Raw genomic sequence first — 19,074 nt, 5'->3', positions numbered from 1 at the left:
GTAAGTAGAACTATCTTTTGTATATTTTTTTATTTGTTCAGAGGTTTTATTTCAGGAATGATTCATGATTATCGAAATTAAAAACATTTTTAAAACCGTATTTATTTCAATAAACTAAACTATTTGATTGAATATATTTTTTTTTCCAATAATTTTTTACTATTGTAGGTATATAAGGATATTAAGATTGGCGTAATATAATTTAAATATTTAAGCTGTAAATTTAATTGGATTCGTTTAAATATATGAATATATATATATATATATGTAATGTATATATATATGTAAGGTTACTGAATAATACAGCGATATCTATCGTTTCTTATAATCTAAACCGGAACTAAGACTGCGTTCATTCGAAACTGCTATATCCTTTAACACAATGCTAGTCACGAAATCAACAGATCATTTATCGATTTATAATAAAATGTTACAAAATTTCATACAGCTGTCGGACATTTAAAAAAATATATTTTAATGTAACACAAAAAAGCAATTCATATAGACAAGAAGCTTTTATAAAATTATAAAAAAAAATAATTGTGTATATATTTTGAGAGTCTATTCTTTGACAGACGCCATTTTGATTTTTTTCTTTTAAGTTTCACTCGTCCCGAATGGTTACAATTTTATCGATATTGATTTTGTACTTGAATATGTGATAATTTACTACAGGGCATGTAACTTCCATTAGCTATTCACTTTGTCTTCGCATGGGCTAATCTATCTACGAGGTCAGGATACAATCTCTCTATTGTGTCATATAAGAACTTTTTATTAATAACCTTGATGTTTTTCAAAAAACCGGTAACGATTTAAAAATGTTTATATCTCTTGAAAGTAAACAGGAAATTGTAGGCATATTCTAAAATATTTTTGTAAAATCCCACAACTCTTAGTTTTATTTATTATTTTTTTATTTTGTACTGCTTTAGTCGCGTTTTAATTATTTTATCTTACAAATTATCCTACGCCGTGAAAGAGGTTTTGACTTTTATATTTTTTTTTAAATTTTTCTTGAATTATGTCTCGTTATAATTTATTCCAAATAATACGTTTATGCACTGAAAAACAAACTGTCGTTTGCCTGTTATTAAATGACATAAGTTTATGTTTTCATGGTTTTAATGGCTGTTGCGAACGTTGTATAATTTGAAAATCTACGGTATAAAAATTCTACGATATAAATTTTTTTTTCTATACTCTTTTGTTATTATATGTACTCCTTTGTGTATAATAGCTGTATTATTCTATTAAGATATATTTTCGTATATATTTTAGGGAAAAATATGTCTTTTATTTCAACTACTAGTAACATTTTAGTACTTTTATTCAAAAAGGATATTCCCTTTTTATAACACTAGGAAAGCGAAAGCTATATCTATATAAAACACAAAATAGAAAGTTGAATTTAATTAATGGTTTGATATTAACAAACAGATAATAAAATTAAATTTAAAAATTAATTCTTATAATATTGAAGCAAAAAAAAGTAACATCTTCAAAATTTCATGGGCCAGCGTAGTTCTACGACGTAGACCAGAGTTTAATAAAATATCGTAGAGTTCCTCATCTTTCTTTCTTTAACATATCCTTTCAGTCAAATTTTATAATAATGTAATAGTAAGAAAACTCTCGATAGTCTTGTAATATGTTGTCTTATTTTGTGTATATTTGTTAAATATACACAAATGAATGAATTGTAGCTAATAACTACATATGTATATATAATTTACCGTATACTTGTCCATCCTAGTTTCTTCATGTTCAAAGTGTCCTTTCTCCTTCATATTCACAATGCTCCTTGCACTTGTAACTGCCATTTTGAATTAAAAAAACAAAACGTCACTTTACGCGCGCGAATTCTCAATCTTAGCTCTCACGTGCTCCCAGATGGGATCGCGTCGAGATTCCAAGTTGGAATGCTTGCGAAATCTCTGTTCTTTTATATAAAGCTACAACAACGCTCAGCCCCCTCGCTCCTGTACCTTTCATATCCGTGCAAATTAATCTGGCTGTATGGGTGTAGGTGAGCGCGTTGTTAGTCAAACGCTGCATTGATTAAAAAAAAATAGGTCAGTGACTCCTTTATTTTTTAATAACCTTTTTGCTATTGTTGTTAACAGGTTAAAGTACTAGTAACTTAATGTAAATAAAAAAATAAGTTTTCTACTTATTTTTACTATGACAGATTTTATATTACATAAAAGGATTAGTTAATACACATCATACGACCTTAGATCTAAAAATAATTTGAATATATTATATAAATATACTAAATTAAGCATACATTCAATTATTTTTATTTAATGATAATAATTTAATTCATGCATTGACTTTCAAATTCTAATTTAAAGTTTATTTATAGCATAAATCCGATTTCGGCCGTGTGCTTTTTTGTGAACTTCGCACTAGGCATTCGATGGTCATGTACGATAGATATATGGGACTAAGTGTTCTTTTTTTAAATTAATTTTTACAAGAAGACTACAAGATATGAAGACTTACTTATTTATTTATTTTTTTTGAATTAAAAAAAAAACAATATTACTATGGTTCGTAAACATCCGAAATATTTTCGCTCAACTTTTAAATATATTCCTTATGTAGAATTACAATAAGATTTTTTTGTTTCGCAAATGACATTCCCAATAAATATGTAGTTTTTATATAGTAGCTTGGATTTTATTTAAACATAATATTGTAGTATGTTATAATTTTAACTAACAGTTGTAATATTTTCATCTCATTTATACAATATATAATGTTAGTCTAAATTTCGTTATATTTGGCTTCTTAGTAAAAAAATATTGTATAAGAAAAATTATGATAAAAAAAATTTTAATCGCTTGTCTCAACAGAAATAATTTATTAAACTTGTTTAAAATCTTAATTTAACAAATGTAGTAAACTTCATGTTTACTCAAATTATCTGTTTTCTCTCTCTTATCTGCACAAATGCAACGCCCTTTGAATAATTAGGCCGAGTCTTCAATGGCATGTTACGAACTAATTATAGAATTATATAACAATTAATATATTTTTATTAATTAAAATTCTAATGAATATCCAAAAATATATATAACATAATCAGTTATTTGGACGCTGACATTTTTCTAAGTTTCTATATATTCTCTAACATTCCGATTCTATATTCCGTTAAAAAAATGCGTAGGGTTAAAACTTTTAATTAAATAAAATGTATTTTATGTTTCATAAAAATGTCTGACATTGAAACAGGTTAGACTGCTTTTACATTTTTCAAAATAAACGAAAGGCTGTGTTGTTCAATTGAAGGTTAAGGAATAATGCATTGTGAGACTTAAACATCAAACAAAAAAAAAAAATTATTGTTGTTATCTATGGAATGGGCAAAATATATTCCAGTGGAAAGCAGAGTATGTAGAATTTGTTATTTTTTATATATGTATGTATGCATCAATGTATAAATATCAACCGCATATTGTTAAGTTTTCTTGTGTGTTTTTTTTGTATCTATGACAAGAAAAAAATATTAATTGCATGCTTACAAGTAAATGGTTCGCCTCTTAAGGTTAACTGTAGAAACTGGCAACATCGTTTCTTGAACGATCAATCAAAGGATTGCCGGGTTTTAACTGGCAAGTTTGTTGTTAATATTTGCTATTTAATCACGAGGAAATTTGTTATTATTTCTCAAAACACAACATTCATTTCTTTTAAGTATGTACTTACTAAAGGTACACCACATAAATTAGAATATTTTTTTATGTCTTAATTTGCTTCGGATTCAATTCACGCTTGAAGAGAATTAGTCAAGCAATGATTGTAAATTAAGATTCCAAGAATAGTATTTGAAAACTAATGGAAATTTTGGCTTCGATTACATTTGCTTGTTTCTAGAACTCTATAGAAGTTTTTATAAACGAATTTTTTTTAAAGACTAATCGAATATTATCGTTACAAAAAGACAAAAGTGAGTGGCTCAAAAAAATATAATTAAAAATATGGTTTATTGTACAGAGAATAGGCTCACTGATGAAAGGATATATATTTTCTTGTAATTTTTTTTTTTAGTTCAGGTTGACTTGAACTCTTTATATATAGATCGGGTTTGATTATATTTAAAAAGAGTTGTATATTAACTAAGGCATGTTTCAAAAATTTTAAAGTAAAGAGTACTAACTTATTTACTTTGCCTTTTTATCATTCATAGTTATATTATTATAACATATCTATCTATTAAGACATGAAAAGGGTTGTCAACCCTATAATCAATTTTATTAATAATTTTTTTACCAAATGGGGCATCTTAAATTTACTTTGTAATTAAAGTCCTAAATTACTGTTGTATTTTAATAAATTGTATGATAGCCATGTGACCTTTAAGATTATTAATAAAAAAATGAAAGAATTTACTTATGCCTATTTTTTTCTATATTTATTGTGCGAAAACTTGAATATGCATACGTTATATTAAAATTTATTCATAAATCTCATAACCTACTAATTTCGATTGATTTTACTCTTGCTGATTAACAAGGATCTGGCAACCTAATCGTGGGTTTTTTATTTGACAAAATTAGATAAATGCAAATCTTGGATAATCAAGAGCCATCAGACAAAAATTTAGGTTAGTGATGTGGGCTAATAGTGACCTTTGGTAGCTGGCAACTTTAATTCTGGGAAGTTTTTTATTTTAAGGGTAGTTTTAGAAGATGCGTTTCAGCTATTCCCAGATGAGAACAATTTGATTGTGGGTATAAAATCATCTTCTCATAAGAACTGAATTAGATTAGGGCTTCGGTTCCCGGAAGTCACCCTTAAGTACGCTTTATCGACTCCTATGGACGGTGAAGGCTGGTATTGATTACAAATATCGCAACTATATCGGATTCAGATAGACGTGATACAAATAATATAAACTATAATGGAGCAAGCCGCAGTTTATTGACTACAATAGATTAACGAGGAACAATGGGCAACGGGTGTCAACTATTAATGTGTTTCGTAACAATCCTTTGATCCAGATTTGTAATTGTGGGTGAATTGTGTGGATGAAATTATTAATTCTATATATCTCTACCATATATGTATGTGGTTGATCTCTATTTGTTTATATGATGCTAATATTTTTCGGATAAACTACGCGTAATTTTTTTTTGTAAAAACATCTCGTCTGCACCGTGATCACGGTTGCTGAAAAGTAACCGAAACGTTGGGAGTATGTAGTTTTTTACAAAAATAAATCACGCGTAGTTTATCCCAAAAATATTAGTTTCATTTAAATGAATAAAACTAGCGAAAATCTCAGATCTCATTATTATCTCTATTTGTTTTGGTTTCTTAATTTTATCTGCCCAGTAGTTAAAGTTCGATGGATTGCATTTACGTTATTCGTAAAACAAACAAAATATGGATACAATTTACCGTTTTATATATCACAAAGCTTTATAATAGATTCGGTTCTTGTTAAGTAGAGACGCATCTACTAGCAATCTTCCATTTATAATATTTATTTTTAAAGAGAATATTACAAAATTACGAGAGACTGGTTACTTTATGCCTGTGCTCAAGGCTGACAGGATTTGTTTTAAAAAAATAAGCATTTTTAATGTATCTCCACAAAGTCCAAAGCCGTGAGGTAATATTTAGTAGCCCTAACCTGACACGAGAGCCGTATTTCAAACAAGACCGGACTTTCTTAATACAAACAAAGAATAAAGTATGGCTTAAAGTCCTTCCTAAAAATACAGAGTTTTCTTACCATAGTCTTGAACTCAATGAATCACTTAAAGTTAACGTTCGAGGAAACCCTAATATCCAATAACTGAAGGCGGTTTATATATTTCACGGATACTTTCCTATAAGCTGGAGTTAAGTTGAATGGACTCCTCTTTGCGGTAAAATATAAGGCTTTTTTGTTTTGGCGGCATTAAATTTCACCAGATTTTCATCGATCCATTTGGAAAAGTCTAAAGTGTGGAAAAAAGCCTATCTTTTTTCCAAATCTATGTCTATAGCTGGCTTCATACCACTTTATAGTTGTTGTTAATTTGCAAAAAAAGGTGGCTAACAGTGAATTTATACGTCTGAGCATTTCAAGTTTTTTTCGGAGTGGCAATTAACACCTTCTCGTAGACCATTGTCCCACAGAAGGTCGGGAATCCAGAAATTCAAAGTAAGGAATATCCCATCGATAGAAAGCCTTTCACGCGTGAAACCAAGCTACGAGAGCATTCACGCGGCAGTAACATAAATATGGTGTCTACTAAAAGACCTCCAATCGATTTTTTTTGGTAACATCTGTATTGTCTGTCACTGAAAAATTTTCTAGGACTTCCATGCCATTTTCGTCTCTTAATTTTTTATTGCTAGGGCAACAGCTATGACATTTTGTTAGGATGATATTTTTACAGTAATATTGTTTTTTCACTTCCGCACAAGATGCAAAATATAAATATTTCCCATTATGTTCCAAACATTTTGGGGTGAAAACAACCTTTTTGTGCTTAAGTTGTTGGCCATAAACACATTTTACATTCAATTTTTTTTTCGGGAAAACATCAGGAAGCTTTTGTATTATTACACTCAAACAACAGCCATGCAAGAAAAAGTCATAAGCAGAAAACTTTTAAAAACTGAACATTTCCTAGGAATCTTCTTGAAAGGTGTTTCTTCTTATAACTTTGACTGATTGGACTCATGCGTTTAAACATAGTGCACTATTTACGTTGTTTTGCAAATGCCTTTGTGACGATACCCACAGAAGTCATAACATTGACATTGTGATTTTTATTTCATTATTTAAAAAATGTTACCAGAATCCATGAAATATTTTACCCTTTTAAAGTAAAAGTTTGCACTCAAGTTTCGGAGGTCACTCTAAATTTGATTTAATTCAAAAATATGTTTTTAAAACAGTCAGGGTGAACAAGTGTCCAGATATATCTTATTTTATGTTTTTGCGATATAATCATGAACTTAAGTATTCTTTTAAAATGATTGCTTTTGATAGACTGATTATATATCTAAAATTTTATATTCAACATATATATATTTATAGTTTTCAATACTATTTTATTAGTTTGTTATACTAAACGCAATTTGGGGTTAAGGTATGAAGACTCTTGAATTCTGTTAAATGAAACGTAGATTATATAATTAACGGTTAGTCTAATGCATATGTGCTATTATAATATATTTTTTTATATCAAAGGTTGCAAACGAGCAGATGGTCTACCTGATGGAAGGTAGTCACCCACGTCGCTCAAGGACATCTGCATCATAATGCAAGGGATAGGAATAGGAATATTAGGATGCGGTTGCGACCTTGTTTGTGGAAGAGGGAGAGAAAAGGGTGAGAAAAGAAAAAGTGCAACCAGCTCTCTCCCTCATCGGACGAAACGCAGCCATTAAAGACTGCTTTACGCCGATCTTCTGAGAGATGGTGGTACTTCCCTGGTCGAGCCAGCCTATGTTCGAGCTGTGTCGTATGACCACAACTAGGCTCTACCATCTCATATCATTTAAATAAGAATAGAAAGTATAAATATATATATATATATATACACATTTCTTATATATATATATATATTATTTAATATTTCTTCTATTAACAATTAATATAATTTTTCCGTATGTCATAAAACGTGAAAATTGTATAGATAGTGATTTCAAAAATTAAAACGCTATAAGGAATCTGACTTTTGTGAGCCAAAAATAACGATGAAATATGCTGGTGTAGAAAAATTAAGTGTTCCCATATTAAAAAAGTATTGTGACCTAGATTTCCGAATATTATGGAAGTTGGGTAAAGCTGTAATCAGAATAGTAAACAATATATTGGCATAATTTTGTATCTATGCTCGCACATAAAATGAAAATTTAATAAAAATTGTACTTATATTTTTATAATTTTTCCGATGTAGTGTAAATGATTAATGCTTTTTTATTAATGTTTTGTTTATTTACCTAAAAAACATTGCAATAATCAGAGAATGTAATAATAATAAAATGACTCTATTAATACGGGACTTCACAAGATATGAAAAGATAATTATGTGAAATAATTATGTGAGTTAAAAAACGTTGGGTTTTATATCATTGACATTGCATAATGTTCCTTAAGATAATATTCGTATGTTATAACATATTTTTCGTTATCTAATACTTAATTAGAATTGGTAATTTTCCTTGCAGGTTCCGATGGTTGAACTTATGAAAACGTCTTCTTAATATTCATGCAATAATTTAAGATAACTTAGAATATTTATAATTAGTACTAACTACTAATAATTTTTATTTTAAATACCTCTTGATAAATTATGGATAGTGCTGAAGCTATAATTATTAAACGGTTTAACAAAAAAAAAGATAGAATTTTCTTTTCTTTTCCTTATAAACATGAAAATTTAATTGCGACTATGTAATAAATATATTTCTTAACATAGACATCTTAGCTTAAACTCTGTTGACATTAGCTGGTTGAATTCTGAGAATAGTTGACAATATACTAAGGATAAAAAAAATAATTATAATAAAACGAAAATATTCCAAATTAGCTCAAAAGATAATTTTAATTCTCTGATAATAAATTTAATTTGTAACAGAATTTTCAATGACACGTGATCCCAGGTAATATTAAAAGTAGCATAAGACTTGTGTAACAATAAAAATGATAGATCAATAGCTAATAGCTGTACTTCAATCGGGCTAACAATCTTTTGTGTCGTTTTAAAATTATTAATTTGCATTTTTATGTCGCATAAAGTATTAGTGTGTCGAGATGAGACCTCTTTTCATGTTATAATTGAAGCGTGACTGAAGCGTAAAAATATATGATAAATTTGTTAACAATTATATATATAGGTATTTAATTAAATTAATGAAGTTGCATATTAACATCTAATATAATATTATCATCGTTTATAAGCAGTTTGCAATGTGTTATTTTTCATGACATGTTTTTGTTGTTTTTAGTAGAAATGTATAGTTATTTTTGAATAAAACGATCCATTATAGTTTTTCTGACTTAAGATCTAGTAAAATTTACCTAACATACCAGTAATTAAATAAAGAAAGATTTAATAGTAACTTTTGAGATTATTTTAGTAGCAATGTTAATGAAAAGTGAAGTAAATTAAATTTATCTTTATCTCATAAAACTAGAATATTTTTGATATCTTACTCTGCACTTATAACGTTTATAAACATTAATGACGTTGGTCTGACTAACAGAAGTTTATTACTTTATAAACTGAAGGGATTATCGATTACAATTGTTGGAATGCCATACTATTTTATTAGTAATTACATAATGCCCGACTTTAAAACATCAAAGAGCACTTTATTCATTTTAATTTAATAGTTAAGTAATAAAGACATGAGTTAATATATTGTATAAAAAGTATCCAACTATGAGTAGAGTACAGTAAAGTGATAAATATGGGTTAAAATAGGATAAAATTTCCATATATCAATGATCAAAATACCGAAATACTGTGGAGTTACTGCGACGGTACTCCTACATGTAATGTGACATGCGATAGATGGACGGAATTTTTTTTAAAAGCTGTAGTAATAAAAGATTAATTTTTATGCTTTAACAAAGGGTCTTTAATTAATAGCTTTAATACTGTCATTTAATAAGGAAATGAACTGAAATATTCTAATAATAATTTAATTGCATTATACATAGTCATGAGTCAATTGGTTTTATATAAAATTTTATTAACTACCCGCTATGGTTAACGAGTCTGTATCATTACATCGAAAGCCTTTGTATTTGATTCCAATGATAATATAAATATTAAAAGCAAAATGGATTTAAACGATCTGTTAATAAAGTAGGAATTCCAATGGCGTACTTTAATGATAAGTTATTATTATTTATTGTCGACAATGTTTTATTATAGGATAACATATAAATCCGTTTATATTAACGAACCATGGAATCTGGTCTTTCCTGCCTAAAGTTTACTTTTTCGTTTAAGCTCTCTGATAGAAGACAATTAGCAAATCGATCAAGACCGATTGATTTGCTTGGCCTTATTATTTGGGAATTTTTATAGAAGGAAAACAAAAATAAAGAAGGGATAAAATTATAAGAGCACTAGATTAAACCTTAATTATTTAAAACAGCAGTGAAATTTATATAATAGCTATTTTAAATGTTATATGTCTAATTATATTGTTACGTAATAACATAGATATTATAACTGGAGTCTTTGAATAAGAAATTGTCGTTTAAAATAAAAACAATCCCGAGTGAAGACTAATACACTTGTATTTAGTGAAGTTATTTAAATGTAGTGTTTTAATTACTAATGACATAAGATCTGCCATAAGAGGCTATGCAGTGTAAAGGCGATCTCTAGATAGCAATTGTTAAAACTTACAACGGAGAAAATCGTTCTCTTATAATAATAGAGTCACTGGTGACATTCGTTTCACAATTGATAATAAGTGAACTTCTAACTTGACCCGGCTGTATTCAGGACATAAATTCCACATAGTTAATTGTTGTATATTGTTGTACATGTACGTATATGTATATACATATGGCATGAACTGGTGTGAATCTCGGGAGGGGTACCTCAAGAATACCTTAGTAAGATCAAGTCCTTAATCACTCGTTTTCATTTGAACGCTGATGATATTAAAATATGTCACTTCTCAACTTGAAAACTCAGGAATCTTCTCTCTTACAACGGTGACAAATTATATTTTTAGAATAAAACATATTAAGTTTACAATGAAATATAACATTTCGTCACAAATTATGATAATGGGCGCACTCTGGTTGTTTTATATTTTATTTTGCTTTAGAGATATTGATTTATATTGTGTTTTAATTAAATTATATGCTGAAGACGCTTTATAACTTTGTCGCGGGATGATACTTATAAAGAGTGTGTATGTTGTGTTTATTTTAATCTTCCTAATTGTTTTACATGAGTCTGTCCAGAAAATACGACGAAAGTATTTTGTAAAAAGCTCTAGCCTGGCCCCCGGAAGTCACCGACACTTTTTTTTTTTTTATTTTCCTTGACTGTGCCCTTATTTATTTTAAGGGAAAAATTTAAATCATCTTCATCAAAATGCTTAATAATAAGTGTTTTTATAAATAGTCATATTTCAAAAAGAGTTCCAAAAGATTCGTTCGTAATTTATTCTTAGTGACATTTTTATACATGATTACTATATTTGAGACATTTGATAGTTATTGCATGTAATAAAATAAATGTAATCGATATCCTTTAAAATCTCTATATTATACGGCAATTGCGTTAATTTACAAGTAAAATCAGATCAACTTTCGCCATAAAATAATGTAATATCTAATTTTAATTAATCATCACGTACTCACGACACGTAAGTCGCTTTTATACTAGTATCACATTAATATGATAAATCTAATTATATTTATAAATAGAAAAATGTCTCAAATACATTAATAATCATGCAAAGAAAAATAGATTTAGATCCTTAGATATAATAATAATTTTGTACTAACATATCGTCTGACTATAGACAGCAAGGGATGACCATTCTGCACTAAAACACTCAGTCGATCAACTATCGAATTATTGGACTACTAAGACTGAAATTATTTCCTCATCTTTATATTACATTAATGCTGTCATTGTATCTCCCTATACGATATGAATATTTTTACTACGAGGAAAACATAATATATAACTGTCACAGGGTTAATTTACCGTTATATGACATTAGACCCAAAGAGGAATGATCCTTTTTTGGATTGATAACGGTCATTGTGAATAAATACAATGTATTTATTTGTACTTGAAATAGATTTTCTTTGATCGAGTTTATGGTCAATATGGATAGAATTTTTTATGCTGGAAGTTACGAAGTTTTCGGGTAAACGGGTTTTGACTATCAGTCAAAAATAGGAACAAGGAACTTTTTTTATTACAAGCAAACCTCATTGATACATTCAGGTGTTATATTCAAATTTTATTTATTTTAATTCTGATATAATTGATGAAATTACCTAATAGCGATGGAACCTCTCAGCATTCAATGGATTCAACGTGCGGGTGCGGGTTCATAGCGTTGCAGGGATTGCAGCTTTAATAGTGCCTGGGATTTGCGACCCAGTTGTAGGTTTAAGTGACCCCTAACTAACGGAGATATAATAATCTAATTTATATTTGAAATAAATACGTAAAAAAAGGTTTATTATTTAAAGTCATTACAATGTAATTACTGCAGCTTTTTTTGAAATGCCTCGTTAAAATTTGCTGAATATTTTGAAAGTTTTCTTTCAGGTGCAATATATTTCAGACATAATAGTTTTTTCAAAATTTTTGGTAAGTTCTTGTCTAGGGACGCAAAACTTAAATATTTGTCGTGGTTTCAACTGATAAACTTATAAAAAATAGATTTTGGATTTGGGACTTTGGCAACATAAGTCATAAGAATGGCCATTAATAACCCAAAAAGACAAAATACATTAAGATACATTTTCTTCTATTAGGCTATACAAATTAGTTTCTGAATATTTTCCTTATAATAGAATTAACAAAATTTAAATATTAAATACTGAAAAAATACTAATACTATTTTTGCATTAATATTTTAAAAATGACAAAGAATTTTCTACCCTCTGCTACTATTTAAGTATTTTTATTAATTATAGGAAATAAGATATTTGTCCGATTCTTTCGAATATTAAATTAAATTTTATTTAAAACTGTTTCAAAATATATAATAAATTTAAATAATTGCACATATATAACGCGGCAATACCTTTAAGTCATATAAATACGTTTGTAAGGTCTTGTACTGACATGATGAGAGTTTTTATGTAAAATTGTGTGTAAATTATTAATCTTAAATGTCTCGATTATTCAAAATTTCTTGCATTGCCAAATTATTTGCGAAGTTTTGTTTAAATATATAAAAAAAGATCTAAAGTTGATTCAAATAAAGATCTTAGAAACGTCATTGTTTTACGACAATTTGTTAGTAATTTAATAGCCGAGTGGTCACAGCCGTTTCGTAAACATAATACATTGTTAATTGCTGTAAAGTGTGCTTATTAGAGCGTCGCGACCTCTCTAAGGTCTTAATCATTTTATTGCTGACCCGTCCAAAGTCGCTTCACATAAATTAAGTTTCTATTCTTCCTACTTACACTGAAAATAGTGCTTTTGCTCAGTGCTTTCATCGCAATCAACGTTGCCCAAACCCATTTCTACCTTTGACCTGACGAGAAGGTGAGACGCTATCTTGTCAGTCCGACAGTTACTTGAGAACGAAGTCAACCTGTAGTTTTGTGTTTCGTTGATATTAAAAAGGCGTCCGGATCACATTACCATAGAGATGGAAGCTTTTTTATATGTAAGGTTTAAATACTGTATAAATATTTTCTATAACACCATTACTGAAACATTAATCAGGAATATGTTTTGTAGTAGACTCAACAAAAGGCATACTAAATCTAAAGTAAAGTGTTTAAGATTCCTGCACTAAATTTGGAATTAAAATAAAAGTGAAAAAAAAGAGCTTACTGCCGTCAAGTAACATATAAAATGAATAATGATAAGACCTTTTATTGCAGTGCCTTAGATTAAAAACAACGATACAATAAAAAAAATAATATACAAAGAGCGACTTTATGGCTAGCTTGTCATCTTTTCCGGACAACCTAAAAAATACAAAAAAAAATTATAAATTTTAACAGCCTAAGAGATGTGCAGCTGCCATACGATACATATATACATATAAAATAGGTATACATTGATTTTTATTATCATTATATTAACATATACATGTCCATAATAAGAAATTAATAGGATGTAATGATAACTAAAATTCGTAGTAAGGATAAAGAAAGAAGAAAGTTTGTAAAATATAAACTAAGAAGAAAGAGAGTAAGAAGAAATTTTAAGGTAGAAGTTTCTAGAAGAACGAAGCGGACGGTCGTGAGAGTCCTTAGAAACTCAAACCACTCCTTCATTTAGGGAGAGTAGCTGAATTGAAAGGAATAGTGTAAAAGTTGTGCAAAAGGATAGCGTGAAAAGAGAGTGTGTTTACAGGATACAGATAATAAAACTATTGTCGCGAAAGTTATCGGCAAGCATTTGAGCTTTTCGTATGATTGAGATACGATCATCAAACGAATGTTAATCTTATAAAGAGACTTTGCAGACGCTCAAGTTTATAAAGCTGGTCGTCAGTAACATATGCAATGACAGAATATGCTAGCACCATTTTAGTTGTCATTTATAAAAAGGTTTTAATAGAAATTTTCAACATTTGTGAATAAAAAAAATTATTTATTATTAAAATTATTGGTTTGTTGAATAATCGTCATACCTTTCATTTTAGCTCTTTTCCTTTTTAATACAGTTTGTATTTTTTAGGAAAACCTATTCAATAATTAATTTAGACTATCATTAAATACAGGTTGTTAACAAAAATATAAAAGAAAATAAAAAGAAATAAAAGCTTTGATATGAAATTACTTGTTTAAAAGCTTCTACATTGGCTTATTATACACAGGATAAACCGGATGTATGTATGCCTTAATAGTTAGCCAATGTATAAACTGTCAGTTAATTCAAATCTAGTCCTGTTTGACAAAAATAAATAGACATATTAAGGAAAACGATATTAAATTAAATCCACGTATCTTAAAGTACGATAGAGGTTACAAATAAATAATGTTTTTTTTAGGATAAAATCACTGCAACAATAATAATTCTATTGTAATATATGAATATTCTTATGAAAAAAGATAAGGATTACATATATACAAGCATTTATCCAATATACATATACATTGGCGAACAAATGGAGTTCTAAATAAAACTAAATTACACAGTGCTTTAAACATATTCTATAAAGAGTTCAATAATAGTGTTCGGAAATTCATATATCTTTAAGTAAACAGATCCGTTCAGGAATATACATATATATAAACGTTACAGTATATAATAAAATAATATATTAATATTGAATAATTAAGCTCCTAAACCGGACTTTCTCGAGAAGCCACTGAATCATTTTTATCTATAACATGCTAGTTCAGATACTCTTCTATTTGATGAAACATTAGCAAAACATGACTAAATTAAACTTATTCCTTACAGTAACCGTTTAAGCCTGGGCATGATGAAAGCTGAATATCGTAGAATTTAACGAAAAGCTAGAATTTAACGAAAAGTAAACAAATCTGAAATTTTTATATTATAATTATTTTGCAACGATTTTATTAAACGATAGAAGATTGTGGTTCTCGATTTGTTTGATATTTTAAAGTTCCTTTCGTTAACTCTACCGTACTGATTTTTTAGCAGTCTGTAGAGTTTGTAATTAATTAGTAATCAAATGAATTCATTGTAAACTTTATACTACATAAAAGAGAAATAAAATCCCTTCAAGTAACACTGATATATTCTTGAACGAAATTTTATTTATATATAGATAAAGATTTTTGTTTCATTGTTTGCAATTGCAAATACATCATGGATGAATATTGAGTAAAATATGAAAATTTATAAATATATGTGTGCTATATTTATATCGATACAATATTCTAATGTGCGAACTAAATAAATTTTATTATAATGTCAGTTCCTACATGAATTCCGGAAGACACCGCTCTATCTATGACTATTCCAAGGCATTGTCCTTTGTTCTAAGGAAGTTTATAATTCACGACTCTTTCGATCTTTTATCTTAGATCTCTCGTCAAGTGAGATAAAATTTGTTCTTAATTTATTAATGATATATATATAAAAAAAATTGTGAATGTTCGTCATCGATTGTGAGACTTGGTGTAATACAAGTATGTTTTTAATGCAAGCGAAACCACGACCAAAATCTAGTATAGTTCTCGTTGAAGTCGGTTGTTCGTTGGCTGTTTATTGGCGTAAGCACTTAAACAGGTCTAACCTTGAACTTAGAGTAGATTTGTTCGAAAAATTTCTCTGGTTGTGTCCACCCTTCACCCGGAAGGCAATAATTATCAAGAAGGGGCCAATAACCAACACTAAACTATAAAATTTTAATATGATATTCGTCATTAACAATAATCATCTGTGAAAGCGCCGTATCCTTTTAAAATTATATCGCATATTATAATACACTTTTAGTGCCTAGGTGACAGTTTTGTATTTTTTTTACACTATTCATTAAAAGAGATATCGTTTTAATTGATATAAGCAACTCGAAAAGTTATTAATATTCAGCGTGAATACCATAAATGTTCAGCATCCGTAATTCTTTTATACTCTGTATAAGCACAGGTATTTCCAGTTATAAAAATGTACGTTAATTACCAAACGGATATAAATCAGTGACAATGCAATAGGTATCACTGTAACAGAACAATCTAATTACTTATGGGCGAAGCTGTGGAATTATATATATAGTTAAACACTTTGATGTTGTGCCTCCGTGTGGGTTTTGATTATTCTAGATTGAATTGGAATTTAAGTGGCAATGAAACTTCCAATTATATGCGGCCTGTTTCTACTTGTGAACGCTGATAGAGGCACACTCTGAGTCTTTAGGACAAGATCTTTATTGCTAATGGAGGAAAGTTATGTGATTTTGGCAGTGCAATGGGGTCAGTAATTTGATTGATTCTGATCGAGACACAAATCTATGAAAAAGAAGTGGTTGTGAAAAACTCAACTTTTCATAAATTAATGAGATCTTTTCATAAATTAATCAGATCTTTTCATAAATTTTTCTATATATTCATCACCATTGTCTCTAGATTACATTTTATCTTATGATTTTCTTTATAGCAAAACCTAAAGTGTTTGACGTTTTACTAGGATATGATAGAGAAAGTTTGGCATTTACATTTTTTTCTAGATGAATATCTGATTAAAAGTGGTAATGAAATCCCGAGTGACAGTTCAAATAAACACAGCCTTCTTCTTCTTGAAAAAGAGCTAACATTCCATTTAGTTATAGATTTTCTTATCACTTCCTTGTAGTTCATGCGACACTGGCAGGGATTTTACGTATGTTACTCATACGAAATATATTTTACTCTCGTGTCCAGGATATGAGATATTTTTTTTGACATTGTACTACAGTTTGCGATTCATGTGACAGCACTGCACAAAAAACAATGTAAAAAGTTTGTATGAGGTATATTTATAATTGCATTTATATTTTATAAAGTTTAAAGAACTTTGTTATTTCATTTTAAGGATACATTCTTAATATACATAATTGTAACTTTAAGTTGAGTTAAGTAACTTTAGGAAGTGCTATTGAAGTGCTAGAGTGCTATATTAAACGGAAATAATATCCTCAAACAAGTTTGACCAAGTTTTGAACACATTTAGCCTGGTGTAGTTTAGAATTGAAAAATAGAAACTGCGAAGTTAATTATAATAATAATTTGATTGGTTCTCGAAATATAATTGTATTTATAAGAGAGTTATAACAGCCAAATCTCTCTACAACTTGCTAAATGACTTAGGCCTGTCAAGAACTAACATCAGTTCATTCTTGGAACGTGCGTTGAAGGCAGTCCTAGCAGGTTCGTTTCAAATTTGGTTAGGTAGAGAGAGGAGCTTGGACAGTGGAGGTGAGCGTTTAACGAGCGTTAGATAGGGGCCTCTTAAACCTACACCTGGGTCGCAAGTCCCAGGCACTGTTGGAGCTCCTCTCCCTGCCACGCGATGGACCCGGCACCCGCACGGTGAATCCATAGAATGTTGAGAGGTTTCGTCTTTAATTAAAAAAGGTAATTTGTTAAATAAAATAATACAGATCAAGAATAGATAAATATATAAAAACGTTCAAGTTTAACTATGAAGTCGATATTTAAAAAACATTAAATCGTTACACTTTTTTTCTTAAACTATTGAGGGTCGGTTTCATATGTACTTGGTTTTTTGCTTTATGTTTTTTTTTCCATTCACCCCTTAAATCGTCTTTCAAAAATTCTTCCGTTTGCAAAAAAAAAAAAACTTCTTTTTGATCTTGCATTCCGTTCCCAACAAATCTGCATTCATATCTTTTTCTCAACGTATGTTTTTTTCTCAAAATATATCTCACTATTATGCCGATGCCGTTTTATTAACTTATTTTATATTTACACTATCATCTCACTTTTATGCTGATACTTTTTTTTAAACTTATTTTATATTTATACTATCTTCAAATTTACTTCTATTCATTCCATATCTTATCAATTCCTGTTCCTTGATATTTGGATTCTCTTCTTGTCTCACATTTCTTATTACAGATCTTATAATATCCACGATGCAGAAAGTTTTCCTAGGTTGCATGTAGTTTGATATCATTTTTGATCAAAAAATATTGCTCAGTCACTCCTTCATAGTTAACACGCAACCAAACCATCATTGAAGTCGTATAATGTGCACTTTTTGCTTATATCACTAATTCGGAAGCTTCATCAGATATTTCAGAATAGAAGAAAAGAAAAGAAAGAATTATTTTCTTTAACCTCACTTAGTGTTTTCAAGTAGTTTGATTTTACCGCAATTTTCTTTTTTCAAATTAACAGTTCAAAAAAACAAGTGGGTGTCTTATATACTTTTAATCTTAAGTCATCTACTAAAATATTCACGGTTTTGTGTCCACATCTCACGGCTCTACCACCTCTTTAAAAATTACAAGATCCAAATGCACTAGTAATATTCTGTTTATTTATAATCGTTTTTCCCGAGCTGAATACATATGTACTTCCGGGTCTACCGCGCATACGATTTTCACAAATTTTAATCTTTAATATCTAAACTTAAACTCTACCAGACTCAGTCCGATAGAGTTTGTGGGATTTATCTTTAATTATTCGTATTTACATTTTTTAAGTGCACTCATAACGTTTCAATCTGATTGGATTATCCTTGCTTTGATGTCGTAAGTTGCCATGTACTTTATATAGATAAGAATTAAAATTGCATTGAGCACCACATCTTATCGAAATTAACTGTGAACATTAATGTTACGTTTATTTATATGTGTGAATAATTTATTATATTCTATTTAGAATTTGAAATAAATTATTGTTTCATTTTTTTAATTAATAACACTATCTATTATGTAATTGTCATGTTATAAAAC

General features: G+C 28.8%; 1 protein-coding gene across 2 annotated transcripts in view; it reads right to left on the bottom strand.

The window, feature by feature from the left end:
* The window catches only part of LOC116770650 (arylalkylamine N-acetyltransferase 1-like), a 39,098-nt gene that overhangs the window by 12,296 nt on the left and 7,728 nt on the right, over positions 1–19,074 (bottom strand). The window contains exon 1 of one of the 2 annotated variants that reach the window (XM_032662211.2): positions 1,737–1,918. The exons of the other annotated variant lie outside the window; for it this stretch is intronic. Within the exon in view, the coding sequence (XP_032518102.1) occupies positions 1,737–1,823 (87 nt within the window). The 5' untranslated portion in view covers positions 1,824–1,918. Of the gene's footprint in view, positions 1–1,736; positions 1,919–19,074 lie in introns of those variants that run through there. 2 annotated transcript variants of the gene reach the window in all.

This window comes from Danaus plexippus, chromosome 7 (assembly GCF_018135715.1).
Source record: "Danaus plexippus chromosome 7, MEX_DaPlex, whole genome shotgun sequence".
Lineage (NCBI taxonomy): Eukaryota > Metazoa > Arthropoda > Insecta > Lepidoptera > Nymphalidae > Danaus > Danaus plexippus.
This window is presented reverse-complemented; position numbering and strand designations above follow the sequence as displayed.